This window comes from Rhinolophus sinicus, chromosome 3 (assembly GCF_057876585.1).
Source record: "Rhinolophus sinicus isolate RSI-liver-muscle chromosome 3, RSI-T2T, whole genome shotgun sequence".
Taxonomy (NCBI): Eukaryota; Metazoa; Chordata; class Mammalia; order Chiroptera; family Rhinolophidae; genus Rhinolophus; species Rhinolophus sinicus.
The window spans coordinates 140,496,421-140,516,077 of NC_142503.1; the positions used below are offsets into that span (position 1 = coordinate 140,496,421).

Genomic DNA, 19,657 nt, shown 5'->3' on the forward strand with positions numbered 1-19,657 from the left:
TCTTCTGCTTCAATAAAGCTATGTTCCCTCTATTTATTTCATTAGAAATAGATTGGAGGTTAGGTTTTATGAAGTAGGCAGCATCCCAAAATGTAAATAAAGACAAAATTTTGCATTTGTGTTTTTAATATTGTCACTTGCTTGCTTTAGTTACAAAGAATTTATTTCATTCTGTTACCCTGTGTTGATTAGAAACCTTTCAGTCTGTAATTCTAGATGTAAATCTATAGTTGACCCTTTAACAACGTGGGGCCCAGACCCCTTGCACAGTCCAAAAATCCACACATAACTTTGACTCCCCCAAAACTTCCGTTGTCCTTTGGTATCTGCAGGGATTGGTTTCGGACCCATGTGGATATACCAAAATCCACAGATGCTCAGGTCCCTTATACAAAATGGCTTACATAGAACAATGCCCTCTGCTTCTGTGCATCCCAGCCACGGATCGAAAGTACTATTTTTTTTTCCCCTTCTTCCATCCTCCCCCCCATACTCTGGTTTAAGCGTTGTTTCTCAGTCTAGTTGTGTAGGACACAGCTCCCTGGCCCATGCTGGTAGTATGAGCCTTGCGCTCCCTCAGCCACCAGTCATCACTTGGCCACTCACAGCAGCTCATGGCAGCTCTCGCCGGCTGCTGGCGGCTCACGCTGGCCACCAGCTGCTCACGGTAGCACACAGCAGCTCGTGGCAGCCCACACTGACCTCTGGTTGTTCCTCTGGTTCACGGCAGCCCAGCTCCAGGGAGAGCCATTGTTCACAGTCTTACCTGTAGAGGGCGCAGCTCACTGGCCCATGTGGGATTCCAACCGACGACCTTGGCATTAGGAGTAGGGTGCTCCAACTACCTGAGCCACCGGGCCAGCCCGAAAATTCTGTTTCAATATAACATACTGATGACTCCGTGGATGAGAAACCTGGGGATACAGAGGGCTGACTGTATTTATTGGAAAAAAAAAAAAAAATCCATGTTTAATCCATGCAGTTCAAACTCGTGTTGTTCAAGGGTCAACTGTACTTTGAAAAACTCAGTGAATTTTTAGTATTTATAAAGCGTTAAGTAAGTTTGTTATAAAGATCATTTAATTTACCAGTGATTTACCTCAAGATTTTATTAAATAATAAACTTTCTTAATATTAATGTTAGTTTTCATGAAGTATTTTGTGGGAAAAAGTTATTTTTACAATGAATGATTTAGAACACATTTCTGAAAGTCATGTTTTTTAGATTACAGCTTTGTTCTTCTATTTCTTTCTTAGAAGCTGGTAGTTATGAAATGACAAATCAACATGTAAAACAAAATGGAAAATTAGAAGATAATCCTTCCTCTGGCAGTCCTCCAAGGACTACATTGTTGGGGACCATATTTTCTCCTGTCTTCAACTTTTTTTCACCAGCAAATAAAAATGGTGAGTGTAAACCATTAAACATGATTTGGGTTTAAAAAATTAATGGTTTTCCTAGGATTTGTAAAAATCTGTTTGATTTTAGTGGCATAGTTTGTCAGCATCTTATCTTTGTTTTTAGCCTCATTAAAACACATGGCTTCTGAAAGCCTTTTTTTTTTTTAGTGATGAAATAAATATAGGACATGTTTGATTTTGTTGAAGTGAATGACCTCTGCTTTCACACTCTGAAAAGCTTGATGATAAACTTGCGGATGGAGGGAAGTTATTTTTTCTGTGTTGGGATGACTTTGTAATCCTTAAGAATGTGTACAGGAGAGACTCCAGAAGCATTTTCAGTATTCTAGATCAATAAAGTGAATATGTTGAACATTTTAAGTGAGCTGAAACTAGGTCATTTTTTTGTAACACAGTTGATTTTTATTATCATTGCTTGATTTTTCCCCTCACCCGCCATGTATCTTCAGTTTAGACAAATAGTAAAACTACACTAATTCAAATGAATTGAAGGTTTTTATTGTCTAATTTAGCCTTGGCAAAAGAATCAAAATAGGCTTATTTACCAACGTATTTTTTTAAAAAGATTTAGCTGTTATCTTTTCTGATGATTAATACATAATTTCATACATGATAATTTAGTCTGTAGACTATTCGAGGGCAAGAGATCATGTCTTTATTTTTGCATCTACCATGTTGTTTGATACAGTGTTGGGCACATGGAAAATAGCCATTAAATACTTGTTGCCTAGTTATTTAAATTCTAATTGGAATTATGTTTCTGGATAACGATGTAATTTTTAAGAGGCAGAACGGTGCACTGTAAAATCAAGATGTTCCAAGGCAAAAATAGTGCATATTAGCACATTAATTTGTAATGGAAACAAAACAAAAAAATAAAACTACTTCTAACTTTGGTTAACCCAGTATTTCCTAGACATATTTGACCGAGAACCCTATTCTGTGGGATATCTTACAGAACTAGTGCTTCAGAGAACATCTTTGGAAATAAATGCTAGTGTAATGGAAAAAGAATGGGCTTTGGAGTTAAACTTGCTTTAAAATCCCTGCCATGTTAAGCCCTGCCATGTTACGTTGGACCAGTTCTAAGTTCTTGAGTCTCAATCTGTGAGACAGGATATACTTAAATGTGAGGGGTGATTTGAAGATTTCAGCTCATTCAACGAATATTGAGCATCTACTGTATTCCAGCCATTGGAGATTCACAGATGGTTAACACATGGTCCCTGCCCTCAAGAAGTCTCCTTTTTACAGGAGGGGGAGGTATATGTAAATAAGTATAATAAATTTTTATCAGGAAAAGAGATTTTTGGGGGGAAGAGGTTAAATTTAAAGCACTGAGGGAGAAGAAATATTCTGCGAGAAAGTTGCAAGTATTAGAGGTTGGTTTTGCTGTTGAAAATGACTTTTGGAGGGTTCCGTAAAGAAATGGAAAAAGATGGGGTCATTCCATAGTGGAAGAAGAATTGGGCAGCAGTGTCATCTAGGTGATAGCTGAGTATAATGAGGAAACTAACTTCAAATCAATCTTTATTAAGATGGAATCTTGTTGAGATATTGTCCTTGTTTCTCTGAATAAAAAGAGAGAGAATAATATATATAAATAATGACTAGACACAGTAGGCATTTAATAAATGATACTTGCCGTAAAGAGGTTCTATAGTCAACAATACTGTATTACATGCTTCAAAGTTGCTAAGAGAATAAATCTTAAATGTTCTAACCACAAAAGAAATGATATTTATGTTGTGGGATAGAGATGTTAGCTAATGCTAGGTTGGTAATCATATTGCACTATATAAATGTATTAAATCAACAGGTACAGCTGAAACTTACCAATGTTAAATGTCAGTTATATCTCAATAAAAAAATTAAAAAGTTCTAAATTATTACTTGTTTGACTATAAATGGGTGTTTTTAAACTATTTGAACACTTTTAAAGCTTTGTTCACAAATATTACTCTAGCTTATTCCTCTAGTCTTTATTCCTCATTGTTTGAAATGTCTAGAAGAGACTCACTAAACAATGGTGTCTTTCCACAGGTTTGTTTCTGTTGTATTTAGTTTTTTGAAATATTTGAGTTTTTATTTTTATTAAAATATATTTGACATAGCATTGTGTAAATTTAAGGTATACATGTATTTGATGCATTTATATGTTACAATATGATATCCATTATAGCTGTAGTTAGCATTGCTGTCATGTTGCATGATTATTCTGTCTTTGGTTGGAATAATTAAGTTCTAGTCTCTTAGCAAGTTTGATGATTATAATAAATCTTGTCTGTATTCACTAAACTGTTCAATAGATCTTTAAAGCTTATTTACTAATCGTTGTAAATTTGTATCCTTAAACAACATCTGTTTTATCCTCCCACCCCTGTGAGTTTTTAAATGATGATTGTGAGTACACCAAATCATGATTTCAGGAACATCAGGATCCGATTCCCCAGGACAGGCTGTGGAAGCTGAAGAGATAGTAAAACAACTTGATATGGAACAGGTGGATGAGATCACTACCAGTACTACTACGTCAACTAATGGAGCAGCTTACACAAATCAAGCAGTTCAAGTGAGGCCATCAATAAATAATGGTTTAGAAGAAGCAGAAGAAACAGTGAACCGTGATATCCCACCCCTTACAGGTAAAGAAAATTCCTTTTCTTATGCTCTTCACGAATAATTTTTAACAATAAAAATACAGTATTTCATATTTTTTCTTAAATAGGCAGATTAAATGCATACGTTTTTCTTCCTTAAAGTTAAGAAAATTAAAATTGAAAATAAAACTTTCTCCCCAAAATCTAGTCATTTTGAAATTGAAGTTTTTAAAAAAGATTGTTCTATTAATCACTTTACAGTTTAATTATTTGTACCAATCATACTACTTGAGATATTTAACACAACTGCAAAATATGTGCTCATGGTTATGAACATACTTATAATTACACCAGTCTTAGACCCTTAGTTCTGAAGCTTCTACGTAGAGGTAGTCTCATATCTTCATCTTTGTTTCATACATAGATGACATCCCCCCAAAAGAAGCTTCTGTTCCTGGATCTCTCCCTATACTCAGACTTTGCAGCCTAATTCTGGATCCTTATATAGGCCTAATATAATTCTTGGATTCCTGAGCCATTTGTTACAGAAATGTAGAACCTCATGAGATCATAATTTATTACGTCTGAGAGGTTATGGTAGATAGACATCCAAGGCTAAACGATGAAATTGTGTTCCATCATACTTAAAAGCAGAAACAAATTGAGGATGGCCATCTGTTCCCAGAGGGAGAAGATCTTAGACTTTTTTTTTTTTTTTTTTTTTTAATTCCTTGTGTGCCAGGTATTTGAGAAAGACTAGTTAAGAAGTATAGTTTGATAGTTTGGTATACAGAAGTAGAATGATGTTCTTCTCTTGAATATAATGGGCAAATTAAGAAAGAAAATCATTGAAATAGCAGAAAACAATTAAAGAAAAATTATACAATTATGAAATTTCTATAAACTGCAACCCAGTAATACCAACATAAAGAGAAAAGCAGGATAATAGAAGATTCAAATTTGTCAAAATATTAATGCCTATAATGTTCAATTATAATGATATAATTTAAGAATAATACTGAATCTAACAAGCTAATCAGAATAGATTATACACATAGTTCATTCTTGGGTGGATAAGACTTCAAATGAACCTACTGTTGACTTATTTTATGTTAATTTCTATACCCAGTGTTACAGGCTATTGAATTACGGTAAAGTCCAAGGCTTTTGGCTTCCTGTTTGATGTTTATTCTATATTTTTGTGCTGCATATAAATCTTTGTATTTATTTTTTCTGACAACTACCGTGTTTCCCTGAAAATAAGACCTAGCCAGACAATCAGCTCTAATGTGTCTTTTGGAGCAAAAATTAATGTAAGACCCAGTCTTATACCAGGTCTTAAAGTAAAATAAGACTGGGTGTTATGTTATGTTATATTATATTGTTTTATATTAAGTTTTGCTCCAAAAGATGCATTAGAGCTGATTATCCGGCTAGGTCTTATTTTTGGGGAAACAGGCCGTGAAGATGGAGAACTTCTATAACCTTAGTTGTTTCTAGAGGGGAAAGTAAGATTTACTCCAGTTGTCTCATTCACTTATTTAATCCTATAACATTTGTTGAACACCTATTTTTTGTGATGGGCACTGTTTATAAAAGATGAGTAAGATATGCTCCTTGACCCTGAAGAGTACACAATCTTACTGATGAGCAAAGTAGACACAAAAATTACTGTATAGTGTGTTGCACACTATTAAAAATAAATGAGCAATGGACTATTATTCAGCCTTAAAAAAAGAATTAAAATTTGCCATTTGTGAGAACATGGATGAACCTAGAGGATATTATGCTAAGTGAAATAAGTCAGGAGGACAAATACCATATCATTTCACTTATATGTGGAATCTGATAAACAAAGTAAACGAACAAACAAAATAAAAAACTCATATACAGAGAACAAATTGGTGGTCGTCAGAAGCAGGAAGTAGGGGGCTTGGGGAATCGGGGAAACGGTGAAAGGGATTAAGAAATACAAATTGCAGGTTATTAAAATAGGAGGATGTGAAGTGTAGCATAAGGAATATAGTCAAAAACATTGTAATAACTGTGTGGTGTCAGATGGGGTTTAGACTTATTGGTGGTGACCACTTTGTAAGGTATATAAATGTCTAATCACTGCGTTGTACACCTGAAACTAATGTAATATTGTATGTCAATTGTAATTGAAAAATAAATTTAAAAAATAATAGATGAGGAATATGACGAAGTGGCACATTGCAGTTACTCTGGGAGGATCTTGAGAGGATAGAAGTAAATTTTTGCTGATCTTAAAAGATGAATATGAGCGACAAAATTATTACTTTTCCCTAACTTCAAGAACGTAGCAAAAGAGAAAAAGAAGAAAGGAGACTGGCTCTACCATTTACTTAGCTATGTGACTTTGGACAGTTTAAGTTCTCTGAAACAGTTTTCTTACCTTTTAAATGGTAATAATAATTCAGGGTTTTGAAGGTTAGAGAGATGAAATATGAAAAGGCTTAGCATGAAGGCACTCAAATATTACTTCCTTTCTCCCTTTCTCTGAGGTTAATAGGAATTTGAAACAGAAGTGGTTGGAAGATAATATTTTTTCATTATCTTCTTGTGCTAATGAACTGTTTAGTTGGCATACAGTTATTACAAAAATTACAGCAATTTTTATTGAGTTCTACTGTCTTAGTCCTTCCGGGCTGCTATCATGTAACAAAATTTATTTCTCACAGTTCAGGAGTCTGGGAAACCTAAGTCAAAGTGTCACTGGTGTCAGTGTCTGGTGACGGCCCGCTTCCTGGGTCACAGACAGCTAGCTATCTTCTCGCTGTGTCCTCACATGGCAGAAGCTATGAGCTCTCTGATGGGCATTAATCCCCTTCATGAGGGCTCCATCCGCATGCCCTAATGACCTCATGACCACCAAAGGCTCCACCTTCAAATACCATCATATTGAGGATTAGGTTTCAATGTGTGAGATCTGGGGGACATAAAGACTCAGTCTCTAGCATCCGCCTTAAATTATTTTCTCTGAGACATTACCTGTTTAGCTTGTAAGTTATCTTTGTCCTCTCCTTGAGTTTAAATTGTAATTATTGTCTTAGAAAATTCCCAGCATAATTTCTAAAGCTCTATCAATTGATACATTTTATTTCAAACAGAACAGATTATATATATATATATATATATATATATATATATATATATATATGTGATGGAACATAGAATTGCTTCTTGATTATTTTAAGTTATACGTTATACGTTAGAACTAAAATAATTGGGTCTTCTAAAGCAATGATTTCTATGCAGAGCATCATTTCTTAACTATTTAAGATCATGGGTAGCCTTGTGATTCCTAGAAACATGTACCTACAGCATTTTTTTTTTTTTGTAAGTCTTCAAGGGATTCATGGACCTCTTAAAGACTATTCATGGATCTCAGGTTAAAAAAAATAGCTTTGGGTCTATTGTCAGCACACATGTATTAACTGCCTGTAAGTACAAGGCGTTTTGTGAAGTATTACTGCTATAAGAGCACCATGAAAGTTTTACAGTTATATATATAAGCACCATCCAGTTAGAAATTGAATTCTTTGTAGTAATAAGTAGTAAATTTTCTCTTAGCTGTTAGGACTTTTAGTTCTGCTAGCCATGATATATATAGCTTGCCATTTCGTCTGTAATGGTAATTTTTTCCTTTGGATCTGGAGTTAGAGTTATGTGTTAATAAATTTGCTTTTAAATACTGTTTAGAAGTTATTTCTGTCTTATCTTTAACCTAAAACACAGGGCTTCAGGAAGAGCTTATATAAAAGCAGTAAAATGCATACTTCATGGAAGCATTAAGTGACAAAGTAATGTTTTGTTTTTCACTTTATAAATAGCACCAGTAACTCCAGATAGTGGTTATTCATCAGCCCATGCAGAGGCCACCTATGAAGAAGACTGGGAAGTATTTGACCCGTGAGTTTTTTATTTTTGTTTTCTGTCGCTTTTGGAGCAGAATGAAAGTACATGTGTGGAGGGATAGCTAAATATATTGCAAAGAGCATGTGACCTGTAGGTATTAATACTTTTACTGAGTTACTAAAATACTAATTTGTATATTTTCAGTTTTATTTACATGTTTCACATGCTTGGTTTACTAGAATAAGTGTGCATTATTTAATTAAAGATTTAAAGATGGGCTGAATTTAGTAATATGTCTCATATTTACAAAAAGTAAAAATGTTCAAATTTTCTTAAAATTTGATTTATAGCTATTATTTCATCAAACATGTTCCACCACTGACAGAAGAACAGCTAAATAGGAAACCTGCTCTTCCATTGAAAACTAGAAGCACACCGGAATTCTCACTAGTTTTAGACCTGGTAAGTATATTATTTGTAGACATAGGAAAAATAAAGGAGTTAAATTCCTTTTTTAAAATACTAGCCCCAAATACCTGAAAGAATACAAGTACATGAATAGTCTTGCACATTTACTATAAACATGTCTTAGGTGTTCTGAAATGTTTTTATATTAAGCATAGCCCTAATGCTAGGGTCCCCAACTTGGTTAGTTATAGGTACCCTTTGAAAATAAACTAGGCTTTTTATTTTTGTACTGAAATTAATTCTTTCCCCCATATTCCTGAAACCGTTGTGATTTTTTTTTTTTAAACCTCCCAGTAAGTTCTCATTTCATTTCGTGCCTAGATTTCACCTTTTTGGGGGTCACGATTATGTTTCCCTGAAGGACCAAATATAATCTGGGCCTCAGTGTATTAACTTTATGCAAGACCATAATCCTTTTCCTATTCTTATTTTTGTGTATTATCTAATGACTATTAATAGACTCTCAAAAGCATGATCTCTTAATGCTGGCTAATAAAACCTTTAATATGCTCTCTTGGTATGATTTAAAAATTTATATTTTAGGGTACCAAAAGAGCTTTGAAAACTAAATATCTTTTACATAATCTTGGAAAACATTTTATTATTTAGCCCTTGTTGCTGGTACCCTATAACTGGAGATGTGGTTTAATTCTCATAAAGAATTTTTCTTCAGGAAAAGCATATTATTTTAAATCTTAGCGTGCATTAGCATGCATTCTTCTGTTTTGAGTTCAATACCTTATAGCCTTGGCCTAAGCAGAGATATCAGAGAAGTATCCAGGTGTGGTAGATATTTAAGGTATTTATTAGAAGATAAGTAGAAAGAAAATAATTTTGAAATTAATTATGAGTAGTTTAAATTTGATGTATGTGTTAGTGGAGAAACTGAAAAAGATTTGGCTAGATTTTTATGTTAGGAGTTGATTTGGGAGGTTTGGCTATATAATTCTTAATACATTGTGAAGACAAGTAGAGAAGGGAAGATAAGAATTGGCTGTTATTTTATAGAAGTGGATAAAGCAGAATGATCAAAATTTAGATAGGTTATATATGAAGAAGTAGTAGAATTAGCTATTCAGATGTAGGAAAGAATATATATTTTTCAAGATTCTAAGAGAATTCCTTGAAATGTGTAGTCTGATATGCTATTATTAAAAGAAAATGGGGCATATCTAGAGTATTTTTTGCTCTTTGCCTTCCCAGAGTTTAACTTTAGGTTAAAAGAAACACTCCAGCTAATAAGATGTGGAATCACAAGGTATGATCATTTGTGTTTCATTTTAATTCATCTTAAACACAGAAAAAGTTGAGGGATTGTTATTAGCAGCTTTATTTTTTTTTTTTAAGCATTGTCACTATAAATGGAAGCCCTGTTTTTTAAATCATTCAGGATTTGAGAAATATAAATGCTTGCACCTATCTTTGAATCATCTTCACCTTAATCTTTTAATGAGAAATCAGGATTTGGTAATCAAACATAACAAGTCTTCACTGACTGCTAATTTAGTTAAATGTTTGTATCTGTGAAATACTCAACAGATACTAAAACATCCAGTTTTTAAAATGAAATTCTTCATAAAAAGCTTTAAGGATAAGGAGCTATATAAATAGAATATATGTATTTTTAAAATAATTAGAGTTTGAACTTCCATTTGCTAATTGTAAAAAAAAGCACTGGATATGTGGTTTACTTAACAGAAAGTTAGCAACTACAGAACTCAGCAGTGATTCTCAAAGTTGAGCATGCATCAGAATCACCTCAAGGGCTTGTTAAAACACAGTGCTGGCTCCTCTCTTCATCCTCCACTGAGTTTCTGAATTATTGGAAGTGGAGCTGGAAAGTTTGCATTTCTAACTAGTTCCCAGGTGATGCTGCTGCTTGCTGGTCCAGGGACCACACCAGAGAACCAGTGACTTAGAAAATTCTGTCCAAATTACCACACTCAGTAATATATGATAAATGTAAAAGTCTATATATGAATGGATGCTTGAATAAATGTTTTTGGTGGTCTTGAATACATAAAATTATCATTTGAAATTTATTCTATCTTGGTTCATTCAATATGTGTTTTTTATTTTAAGGATGAAACACTAGTACACTGTAGTCTAAATGAGCTGGAAGATGCAGCACTTACTTTTCCAGTCCTTTTCCAAGATGTCATTTATCAGGTAATTAAAAAAAAAAATTTTAACTTCATTTTTGGCCTTTTAGTTAACATTCCGAACTAAGAAATCTTTTATAATTTTTTGTGTGTGTGAAGTTTAATGTGTTTTTTAAATGGATTTCATGAATGTTTTAATGACCTATTAACACCAAGTAGCATCATGCTAAATAATTACATAAAACAACATTAAGTTGTTACAAAAAGATGTGAACTTTTTTTATCCAGTGATCTCTGCTAGTTTTATAATCTGTTTGCCAGCAGGTGGAGGCAGGAGCACTGACATCATAGATCCCTGAGAAAAACTTGGCCAGGTTAATACCTGGTGTGTTTTTTTCCCTCTGAAATCCAATCAATACAAAGAAAACTCATTCCTTGTTGGTCATTTTTATTTCCTTTTGTAGTAATATGGTCTGTAGATTCCAGTTTGGTTGATCTACTTTATATTAATCACAGAATTCCAGGATACTCTTCTAGTTACTGCTTTGCTTAAAAAATTTGGATATAAACATTTCCCCCTCATCTGTGTTGATAGACAGGTAACAGTGCAAAATACAAATATTTACATTTCACTGTGAATTACAGTTTATGTGTGTTGGCCATAGTTTTTACTTTATGTGTAAGATTTTCTTATCATAAAATTTGAATTAGTATATGTGAATACACTTTGAAAGTTGGAAGGAAAGTGGCTTTCTGTGGTGGCAGTTGTTTTATTAGTATTACCTTCATATATACCAGTTGTTGAAGAATTGGGAAAGGGTCAAAAGTTTGTCAAGAGGAAGCCAACCCAAGGATTAACTAAATAAAGCCACAGAATATCTACCATGAGGGTGATGAAAAGGTGTTGATGGTTGTTTACATGCTCTTAGTAGGCAGTTAGAATTTGGGTATTGTTTTCTTGGCACATGATAGTTATTATTTCTTAGGAATCAAAAAAATCTCAAAATTAGGAAGTTTGTTGTTCAGAGTCTACTTTACCTACTTGCAATGAGTTACAAAAGGATTTATTTTAGCAATTATTGTTAGTTCTAGTTTACTCTAGATAGGTGTTGTAGGTGTGTTGATATATGAATACTATATTCATTTCCCTTTTATGTAAACTGGTTTTAATTCTGATGTATGATCAGAGGATGAGCAAAATATACATAAAATAAGGGATTTAAAGGTTTTTGTATTCTTTTTCAACAGTATTATTCGGTTTAAGGTAAATCTTCTCCTTAATAAGATATTTTCTGCCAAATAGGTTGTTCTTGTTTAGTGCACTTCAAAGACAGGAGTCCTGTGGCAAATGTAGAATAGCAAGCAGTATTTTAGTTCTGTCTTTTTAGCTTGATAACCTTGTTTTTTTCAAAATTGCAGTTAAAAACAATGGCTTTCAGGCTTTGAATTTGGAAAGGAAAGCTGTTATTTGAAAAATAATTATTTTGAGATGACTTCTTACGCTTTCAGATTTATTTCTTGCAGATGGTTTTGGTCTGTTTATGTAGTTTTTAATAGTGAAATAAGAAACTTAGAAAGTAGAAGAGTTTCATTCTTCACCTTCATGAGCATTTTTTTTCAGTATGACCATAAAATTGAATTTTTTCATACTGCTTCTACCATTTCTGCTTCAGTTCTCTTCTGTATCAAGTTCTTATTATTTTCATGTGCATTTGAATAGTTGTCTTATTTTGAATAAAAGGCTTCTAGCAGTGCATGTCACTAAATACTTATAAAAATCATTTATGTACTACATCTACCTCTTTGGAATTCAAAGAACTCTTTTTTCTTACATATTCTGAGGTATACGTTCTGAAACTGAAAAATAAATGATCTAGCCTAAATTAGGAGCAATGAAAAGGAAGTTTGACTTACAAGTTATAGAGATGATTGCATTTTAATATTATGATTTAGTTAATACTATATCATGTACAGAGTTTAGTTCCTCTTCAGTAAATTTTTGAGGCTGTCCATAGTTAATATTGGGTACATTCCCTTGGATTTCTGGTTTTGGCATGGCTATTCTGTCTTGCTTTTTTGAAATAACTGAAGAAATCTTGGGTTAGGGTTCCTCCAGTTTTCAGACCAGCAAGCTCCCTTTAAACAGGGAATGATGTCTTTTAAACTTTCAGTGGTGTTGTCTCCATCTACTGGCAAAGAAGAAATATACACAAGGGTCTGAGATGATCTAAGAGATTTTGGAGAAACCACATTATTAGGTAAGATGTAACTTACATATTTAACCACTACGACGTAATGTGGCCCACTTAAAGGTAGAAACCTGTAAAATACTGTATATACTCTTCTTAAAAATAATTTGTTGGTGTGAAATTCACAACATAAAATTAACTATATTTAAATGAACAGTTCATGGTATTTATTTACTCTTGAATATCAGTTCCATAGCATTTATGTATATACTCTTAAAAATAAAAAGGATATTTTTAAGATAGGATCAAAATTTTTCATCTGAATCAAAGCCAGATAGTGTCCTCTTGGGACTTACTTTACTTTTGCTTTCTTTTTTGGTAAGTTCATTGTGGTTGACCTATATCTAGTTTTAATTCTGCTTGTTATTTCTCTTTCTTTCAAAACAATGTAAAGCGTAAATTGTCTTACATATGTTTTAATAATCGTCTACATCAGGTTGGCAAACTTTTTCCTATAAAAGGCCATCTGTTAATATTTTAGGTTTTGCAGTCTCTGTTACAACTGCTTTTTCTGCCATTGTAGCATGAAAGTAGTCATAGACAGTACATGATTGAATAAGCATTGCTGTGTACCAATAAAACTTTATTTACAAAATTAAGTGACAATTTGCATGTGGTCCACAGGCTGTAGTTCTCTGGCCCTTGGTCTAATAATTATGAGAGTATATACAGTAAATTTACATATTCAAATTCTAAGAGGAAATAAGTAATCAAATGTTCGTCAAAATTCTTGTTAATATACAGAGAAATTTAAAATTAGATCCACTCTAATTTGATTGTGGGCTCTCTTAGTTTTCTTAGATGAGAGTTTGAGGGAAATTTAAGGTGGCCATTACTCATATTTAAAGATTGCCTGACTTCATGATTTATACTCTTGATTAATAAGTAGGACTCAGCGTAGTTAATGCGAGTCTTAGAATTTACGAGCAGGTAGATTATTCAAGCCTCAATTTAGTACCTTGAGTGTATTTGAATTCCATTTCTAGGGGATTAAAAAAATACCTGAAAAATCCAACTCAAAATTTGATGTATGTTACTACTGACACTATATGAATAGACAGATTGTAGTTTGTGTATATGGAGGAAAAAGTAATTGGAAAGAAGAACCGAGTTTTTAAAGTGAGGGTATGGCACTCACAAAGGTAAAGTGTTTTGATTTTTGTTTGAATAGGTCTTCCCTCCCCCTTAAATTGGTATTTTTTCCCATAAATTGATTTATAGTTAGTTACTGGGAAAATGTCGTTATTCGTAGAATGTTATAAATGCATTTGACATCTGGAAAAACAAGTGCATAATCAGTTGTCATGCACGTGTTTAATCTTTGTATTTAGCGTATATTGACGCATTATCAGGAAATCCATCTCGTGGTGTTACTCGGTTAAGAGGTCTCCACTGTATTTAGTTTCTGTTCCTGCAGATCCACCAATTCAAGACTCTAGGTCATCTCACTCCCTCTTCCATCCAGAAGATGACTTCTATCCACAAGCAGGACTGAATCAAAAGACAGATTTTTCACTTAGCTCTTGAGCTGAACAACCTCCTCAATGACCTTCCTCTGTCTCCATCAAGAACTGGAGCTCAGTTTTTTGAAGATGTAATAGAGCTACTCAGCCCAAACGTGGCTAATTGAAGACAAAAAGAAGATGCCTCATATGTTTCACCACAGTGCAGCCAAACGTAACTGTGTTGTCCAACTCCTCATTCTGTAAAGTATGGCAGGGGCATCTGATTTTTGACTCTGTTCACCTTTAAGACTTTAGCCAGTCAGTGGCTTTCTGAAGATCAGTAAAATCAACAAGCTTTGGGTCAGCTGTCCAGAAATCAGATTGTGGTAAGCACTCAAGGAGAGATAGGAGCCTGTAGGGAGCGACTTGCTAAAGGATGCTTTGCTTTACTAGTAGAGGTTGCTTTTATGGGAAAAGTTGGGGGGAAAACTGGGTGGGAAACCCATGTTTAGCAAAGCTCAGCCTCTCTTCCCAGTTATTATAGTTTATTTTCTTGGAAACCTACATCCTAGGGTAATTTTCTTAAGGATCTCAAATATTTTATACAACAGAACAAGAGAAGTAGAGGGTCAGTGGCTTCTTATCTCCTCTATAGTCTTTCCTAGAAAAGGCAGCGTTTTTGCTTCATGAAGAAAAAAGCTGTCGTTTAAATGGAGAGTTTTATATTAAATTCCTAATCAAGCTTTTCTTTCTCTCAGGCTCTGACTTAAATTGATAATTAACCAAGAGGCATTTTGTTTTTACCTTCATAAAGCATAATTTTGTACAAAAGTAGTATGTATATTTGTGTCGTAAATAAAACATTTGAGGTTGTGGACACTTAGTATTGAGGAGTGCTATTTCAGGTGGTCAGGGAACAATATTTTGACAATTGTGGGTTAATATTAAAAATAATTTTAAAGTAACTTTTTCTATCCTTATTAATAAGTATAGTCAGTCATTGGCATTCATTTTTCATCATTATTATTTTTAGGTTACAAAAGGAACGATATAGCTGAAACCTATAATTGTCTACTTCTCAAAGACAAGAAAATGTATTTCATGGGGAATTCTTTGCATTCTTTGTAAATGTATCTTAAAATTAGAAGCAGTTTATTGAAAGTACATGGAAAGTTCTTGTTCAACACCTGACAATGTTCTGCAAATTTAGGAAAGGTGACACTTGGTTACTAAGCGTGTTAAATTGGAGACTTCAGAGTTTTTATAGGCAATATTTGTAATTCACTAAAATGGCCTTTTATTGCTTTTAAAATGACTAAAATTGAATATAAACACATCAATAGTTTGTTTATATACACAAGTATATGTATACATTTCAATTTAAAATAATACATAAGTGGCTAATTTTTACTTGAAAATTATTCTTCATAGCTACTCTTAATATACCATTTATATGAATACATTAAGCTTCACTTTATCCCACTTGGACTGTGTAAGACAATTATTTTTTAAATTTATTTCTACTTAATACAGTGTAAAGTTTTGCAGAAGCCTTTAGTTTGGAGATTTTTGTTTTTTATTGGTTCTGATGCTTTAGTATTTACCTATTCATTCCCAGATTGATCCACCTACAAAGAGATGACTGTAAAATCACCCAATAGGCTATGAAGTTGAGGCCTCCGAGGGCCTACCTGAGCAACCCTCCTTCTATGGAGAAGGTTGGGGGTTTTGTCTATATGCTCTGATATTGGTGTTAAGAAAATGTTATGTACAATTGTTGACCTATCAACTAATGCAATTCATTATTACTGTCCCTTTCCTACTGTCCCATAGTTTGAGGCCATGGGACTTGCTCTTTGAGTTAAATAAAGGTTGCCCAGTTCTGCCCCATAGAATCATACTCGTTCCATACTCATGTTCCCCTTATAACTGTCATATTTCCCTTATAACTGATTAGTTTTAAATAATACACTGGATAGTAGTAATAGCTATTTGTAGGCTCAATGTGCCAGGCACTGTTCTAGGTACTTAAATGCATTAACTTATTTAAACCTCACAACCTATGAGGTAGGTGCTGTTGTACCCATTTTAAACAGGTGTACAGAAGGGTTAAAAAATTGGCAGAGCCGCCTGTACACTTATGGTATCTACTAATGGTAAGATTTTTCAGTTATTTGTAGCATCTCATTCTTCACATTCCCCGGTGTTGTTAGTTTTCTACTGCTTTAAATTCTTACTGCTGATAAAGTAGATCACATTCACCAATCATTTTTTTTTTTTAATTTAAAGATGCCCTTCTCTTAAGTGGGTGAGTCCCACTGAATTTACCATTTTTCTTTCCTACAAGAGTGTAGCAAATAAGTTCAAAGGATATCATGGGAAAACGATTAAAGATGTTTATTTTTGAATGTATTATGGTCATATTATCTGCTTAAAACCATTTAGAAATATTTTTCCAAAAAAGATTTTACATGTAAGAAATTTTTTTCCTTAATCATTTGCCCACAAATTGAAACGGCTATCTTTGGGTGTCTTTCTCTCTCTTTCTCTCTCTCTCTGTCTCTCCCCCTCCCCCTCCCTCTCTCTCCCTTCTTCCCTCCCTCCCTCTCCCTCCCTTCCTCTCCCTCCCTTCCTCTCTCTCTCTCTCTCTCTCTCTTTCTCTCTTTCTGTCTCGCCCTCTCTCTCTTTTCTATCATCATGCTGTTAATCTGATAATGGATAAAGGTTTGGTAAACTAGCAGTCAGAATACTCAGTGTATATAATTTGACATTACATGCTTAGGCATGAATCTGAATTTAAATAAGACTATCACAAAATATAATGAATTTATAACTGGATTGCTATTTTAATTACTATTATTAAATCTAGTCCTATTAACCATTTATGGCCTATTAGGACTATCTATATACACAATTGTCAAACATTCTCATTGTCTCAATACCAAAGTATGGGCTGTCAGGTATTGTTCATATCAAGTAGTGTTAATGTACTGTTAATGTAATATTTTCTGTTATATATTTATCACTCTTCTATATGAAATTTAAATTTTGGTAAAATCAGTCCATAATAGATGATACAAGATTAGTCCCATTATCACTATTTAGCAGATATTATTCTAATAGATTTTATTTAAAAGTTTTGCATAATGAACATATGTTCATAAATCCCTATCTTTGGGTATTAGTCAACCTTATTTAAGACATTTCTTTGTGTATTGTATTTTTATATGATAATTCTCATAGCATTATGCGTTATTTTTAAAACTTGACTTTTCAGAATACATTTGGTTTAGTGATAGATTAAAACTATTTGTAGTGAAGACAGAACAATTGCTGTATATGTGAAGGAACATATGTATACAATACTAAAATGAAACTTTTGGCCTAATCTTACATTTGAGAGACTCCATAGTTTTGAAGAGTTGTATGTTTGAGGAAGGATGGTTGGTGAAATATTAAGTAGAGAAAGAATGTAAAAAATAGGGAATTGGCAGCTCAGAACAGGAATCTTTGTTGTTTAGGAGAAGAAAATGAAGTTAAAAACATCTGTGGAATAGTTTTTGAAGCATTTGGAGGCATGCCTAGGTGTGCATCTGTATATTAATATATCTGTGTGACCTAACACAATAAGTGATTGTAATCTCACTGTATTATACATACCTTGCAAGTGTTCTTTGTTTCCTACTGGACAATACTTAGTGCTTCTTGATTTCTAGATATCTCTGCTTTAATATATCACCCAAATGACTTAGACCCTGCCCGCCCTATGTCTCTCTTTCTGTTTTTCTTTGAGATTTTGCCTTTGCAGCACATGGCAGAACCCCATGTGGTCCCAACCCAACCCCACTTCACTGATACTTTGTACCTTTGTCACTAACCACCTCCGTTTCTGCTTAAGTTTTTTAATCCTGAAACACCTTCCTTTTCAAAAGGTGACTGTTCTGAGGGTAGGAACTTTTATAATCAACAATTAACTCTATTCTCATGGTAAGGAAACACTCTAGCAACATATTCTCCCATTTTCAGTGCCACCTTTCATCCCCAGTACACAAGCACATTTTTAAAGTAATGTCAAATTTAAGATGTATTTTATATTTAAATATAGTCAAATGCATAATGAAGTCGACCTATTCTGAAATTCACTGTATAAGAAGTTGGAAAATGACACCTTTGTACAGCATTCCACTTTTATACTTGGATAATATTGTTTAAATAGAAGTATTCCTTTACAATGGAAGTGTGTGAGTGTTCAGAGGAAACATCCCAAATTACTGAGGCCCTGCTTCTCTTCTTTTACAGTATGGAGCAAGTGATAACAGGGATATTGAAAACGTTTATACATATGCAGAAGTGAAATTTTTTTATTATTAAAGGCACGTAAGTGATAAACCTTAGCCACAAACAAAAGGCTCTGATAGTTCATGGTTTATCATCCTCCTCAAGATCAGGTAATTGAAAAAACTATTGGCAGAATTGATGGTTTGTTTTCTTTTTTCTTAACCATAACAAACCTATTTTGACAAGACCCATAGTTAATAGAAAATGATTTTGCCAGCAAAGGTAGTAATATATCTAAAATCTGTTAGTTACATGGATTGCCAAACAAATAAGGTGTGGTTTTCAACCCAGGCCACAAACTATACCAAATGTTTTAGGATGAAAATATTAAAATTAATTAGCAACTCGTTAAATTTTTTTGTACCTCATCCTTAAAGATAGTGATTGAATACTGAGGATTTTGTTGTTTTTATTTGCTAGGGGTAGGGATAGGTATCTTACTTTGTTTTTGACTAGTCAAGAAATTGAGATAAAATGTCTAATAGAACTAAAAACAAATATACTTTTATCATTCTAGCCTGTAGGTGGGGTTAGAGTGATATTATTAGCATATTAATAATTGTTTGAAATTTGTCTTCCATAAGTAATCAGTACTTAAGGAAATTCAATAGTTGTCCTTGTGTAGTCATATAGGGTTGCCTCTCTATTTTGTCTATATTGCTTAACTTCAGGCAGTTCTATTTCACAACAGATTTTTATCAAGTACTTACTATATATTTGGCATCGTCTTATGCCCTTTGGGCTTTGGAAATAACAAAGATTGATAGTACATAGTCCCTACCTCCAAGAATCCTTTGCATGATTCCTCTGTTCTGCCCTAAAACATTCCTAGAACTAGATTTTTATCATGAGGGCATTTTTATGTGGATGTGCACTGATGACAGTTAAACTCCATGAGGCCTAGATTTTGAATTTCTTGCCATCACAGATTTTTTTAATCTGGATCCAGTGAATCTGATACATAGGTGTTCTGTAGATACTTGTTGTTCATGGTAATTGAGGTTGATAATCACCTTTAAGTGGAGTACAAAATTTTATAAAATTTTATCACAAAATGAATATAATTTAAAGGAGTCAAAATCTTGTAAATCAATTTTAGTGGTTGCTCATGGCTTATATTTGTGCTTTTTGAATATTGAGGTATATTATAAGAG

General features: G+C 33.4%; 1 protein-coding gene across 3 annotated transcripts in view; it reads left to right on the forward strand.

Annotated features, from left to right (window-relative positions):
• CTDSPL2 (CTD small phosphatase like 2) overlaps nucleotides 1-19,657 on the forward strand; it is an 88,166-nt gene that overhangs the window by 57,589 nt on the left and 10,920 nt on the right. For 2 of the 3 annotated variants that reach the window (XM_019725319.3, XM_074327825.2), the window contains exons 4-8: nucleotides 1,258-1,407; nucleotides 3,852-4,067; nucleotides 7,877-7,955; nucleotides 8,252-8,363; nucleotides 10,452-10,538. In XM_019725319.3, the coding sequence (XP_019580878.1) occupies nucleotides 1,258-1,407; nucleotides 3,852-4,067; nucleotides 7,877-7,955; nucleotides 8,252-8,363; nucleotides 10,452-10,538 (644 nt within the window). The remainder of the gene's footprint in view (nucleotides 1-1,257; nucleotides 1,408-3,851; nucleotides 4,068-7,876; nucleotides 7,956-8,251; nucleotides 8,364-10,451; nucleotides 10,539-19,657) is intronic. The other variant, XM_019725320.3, reaches the window with a different exon arrangement.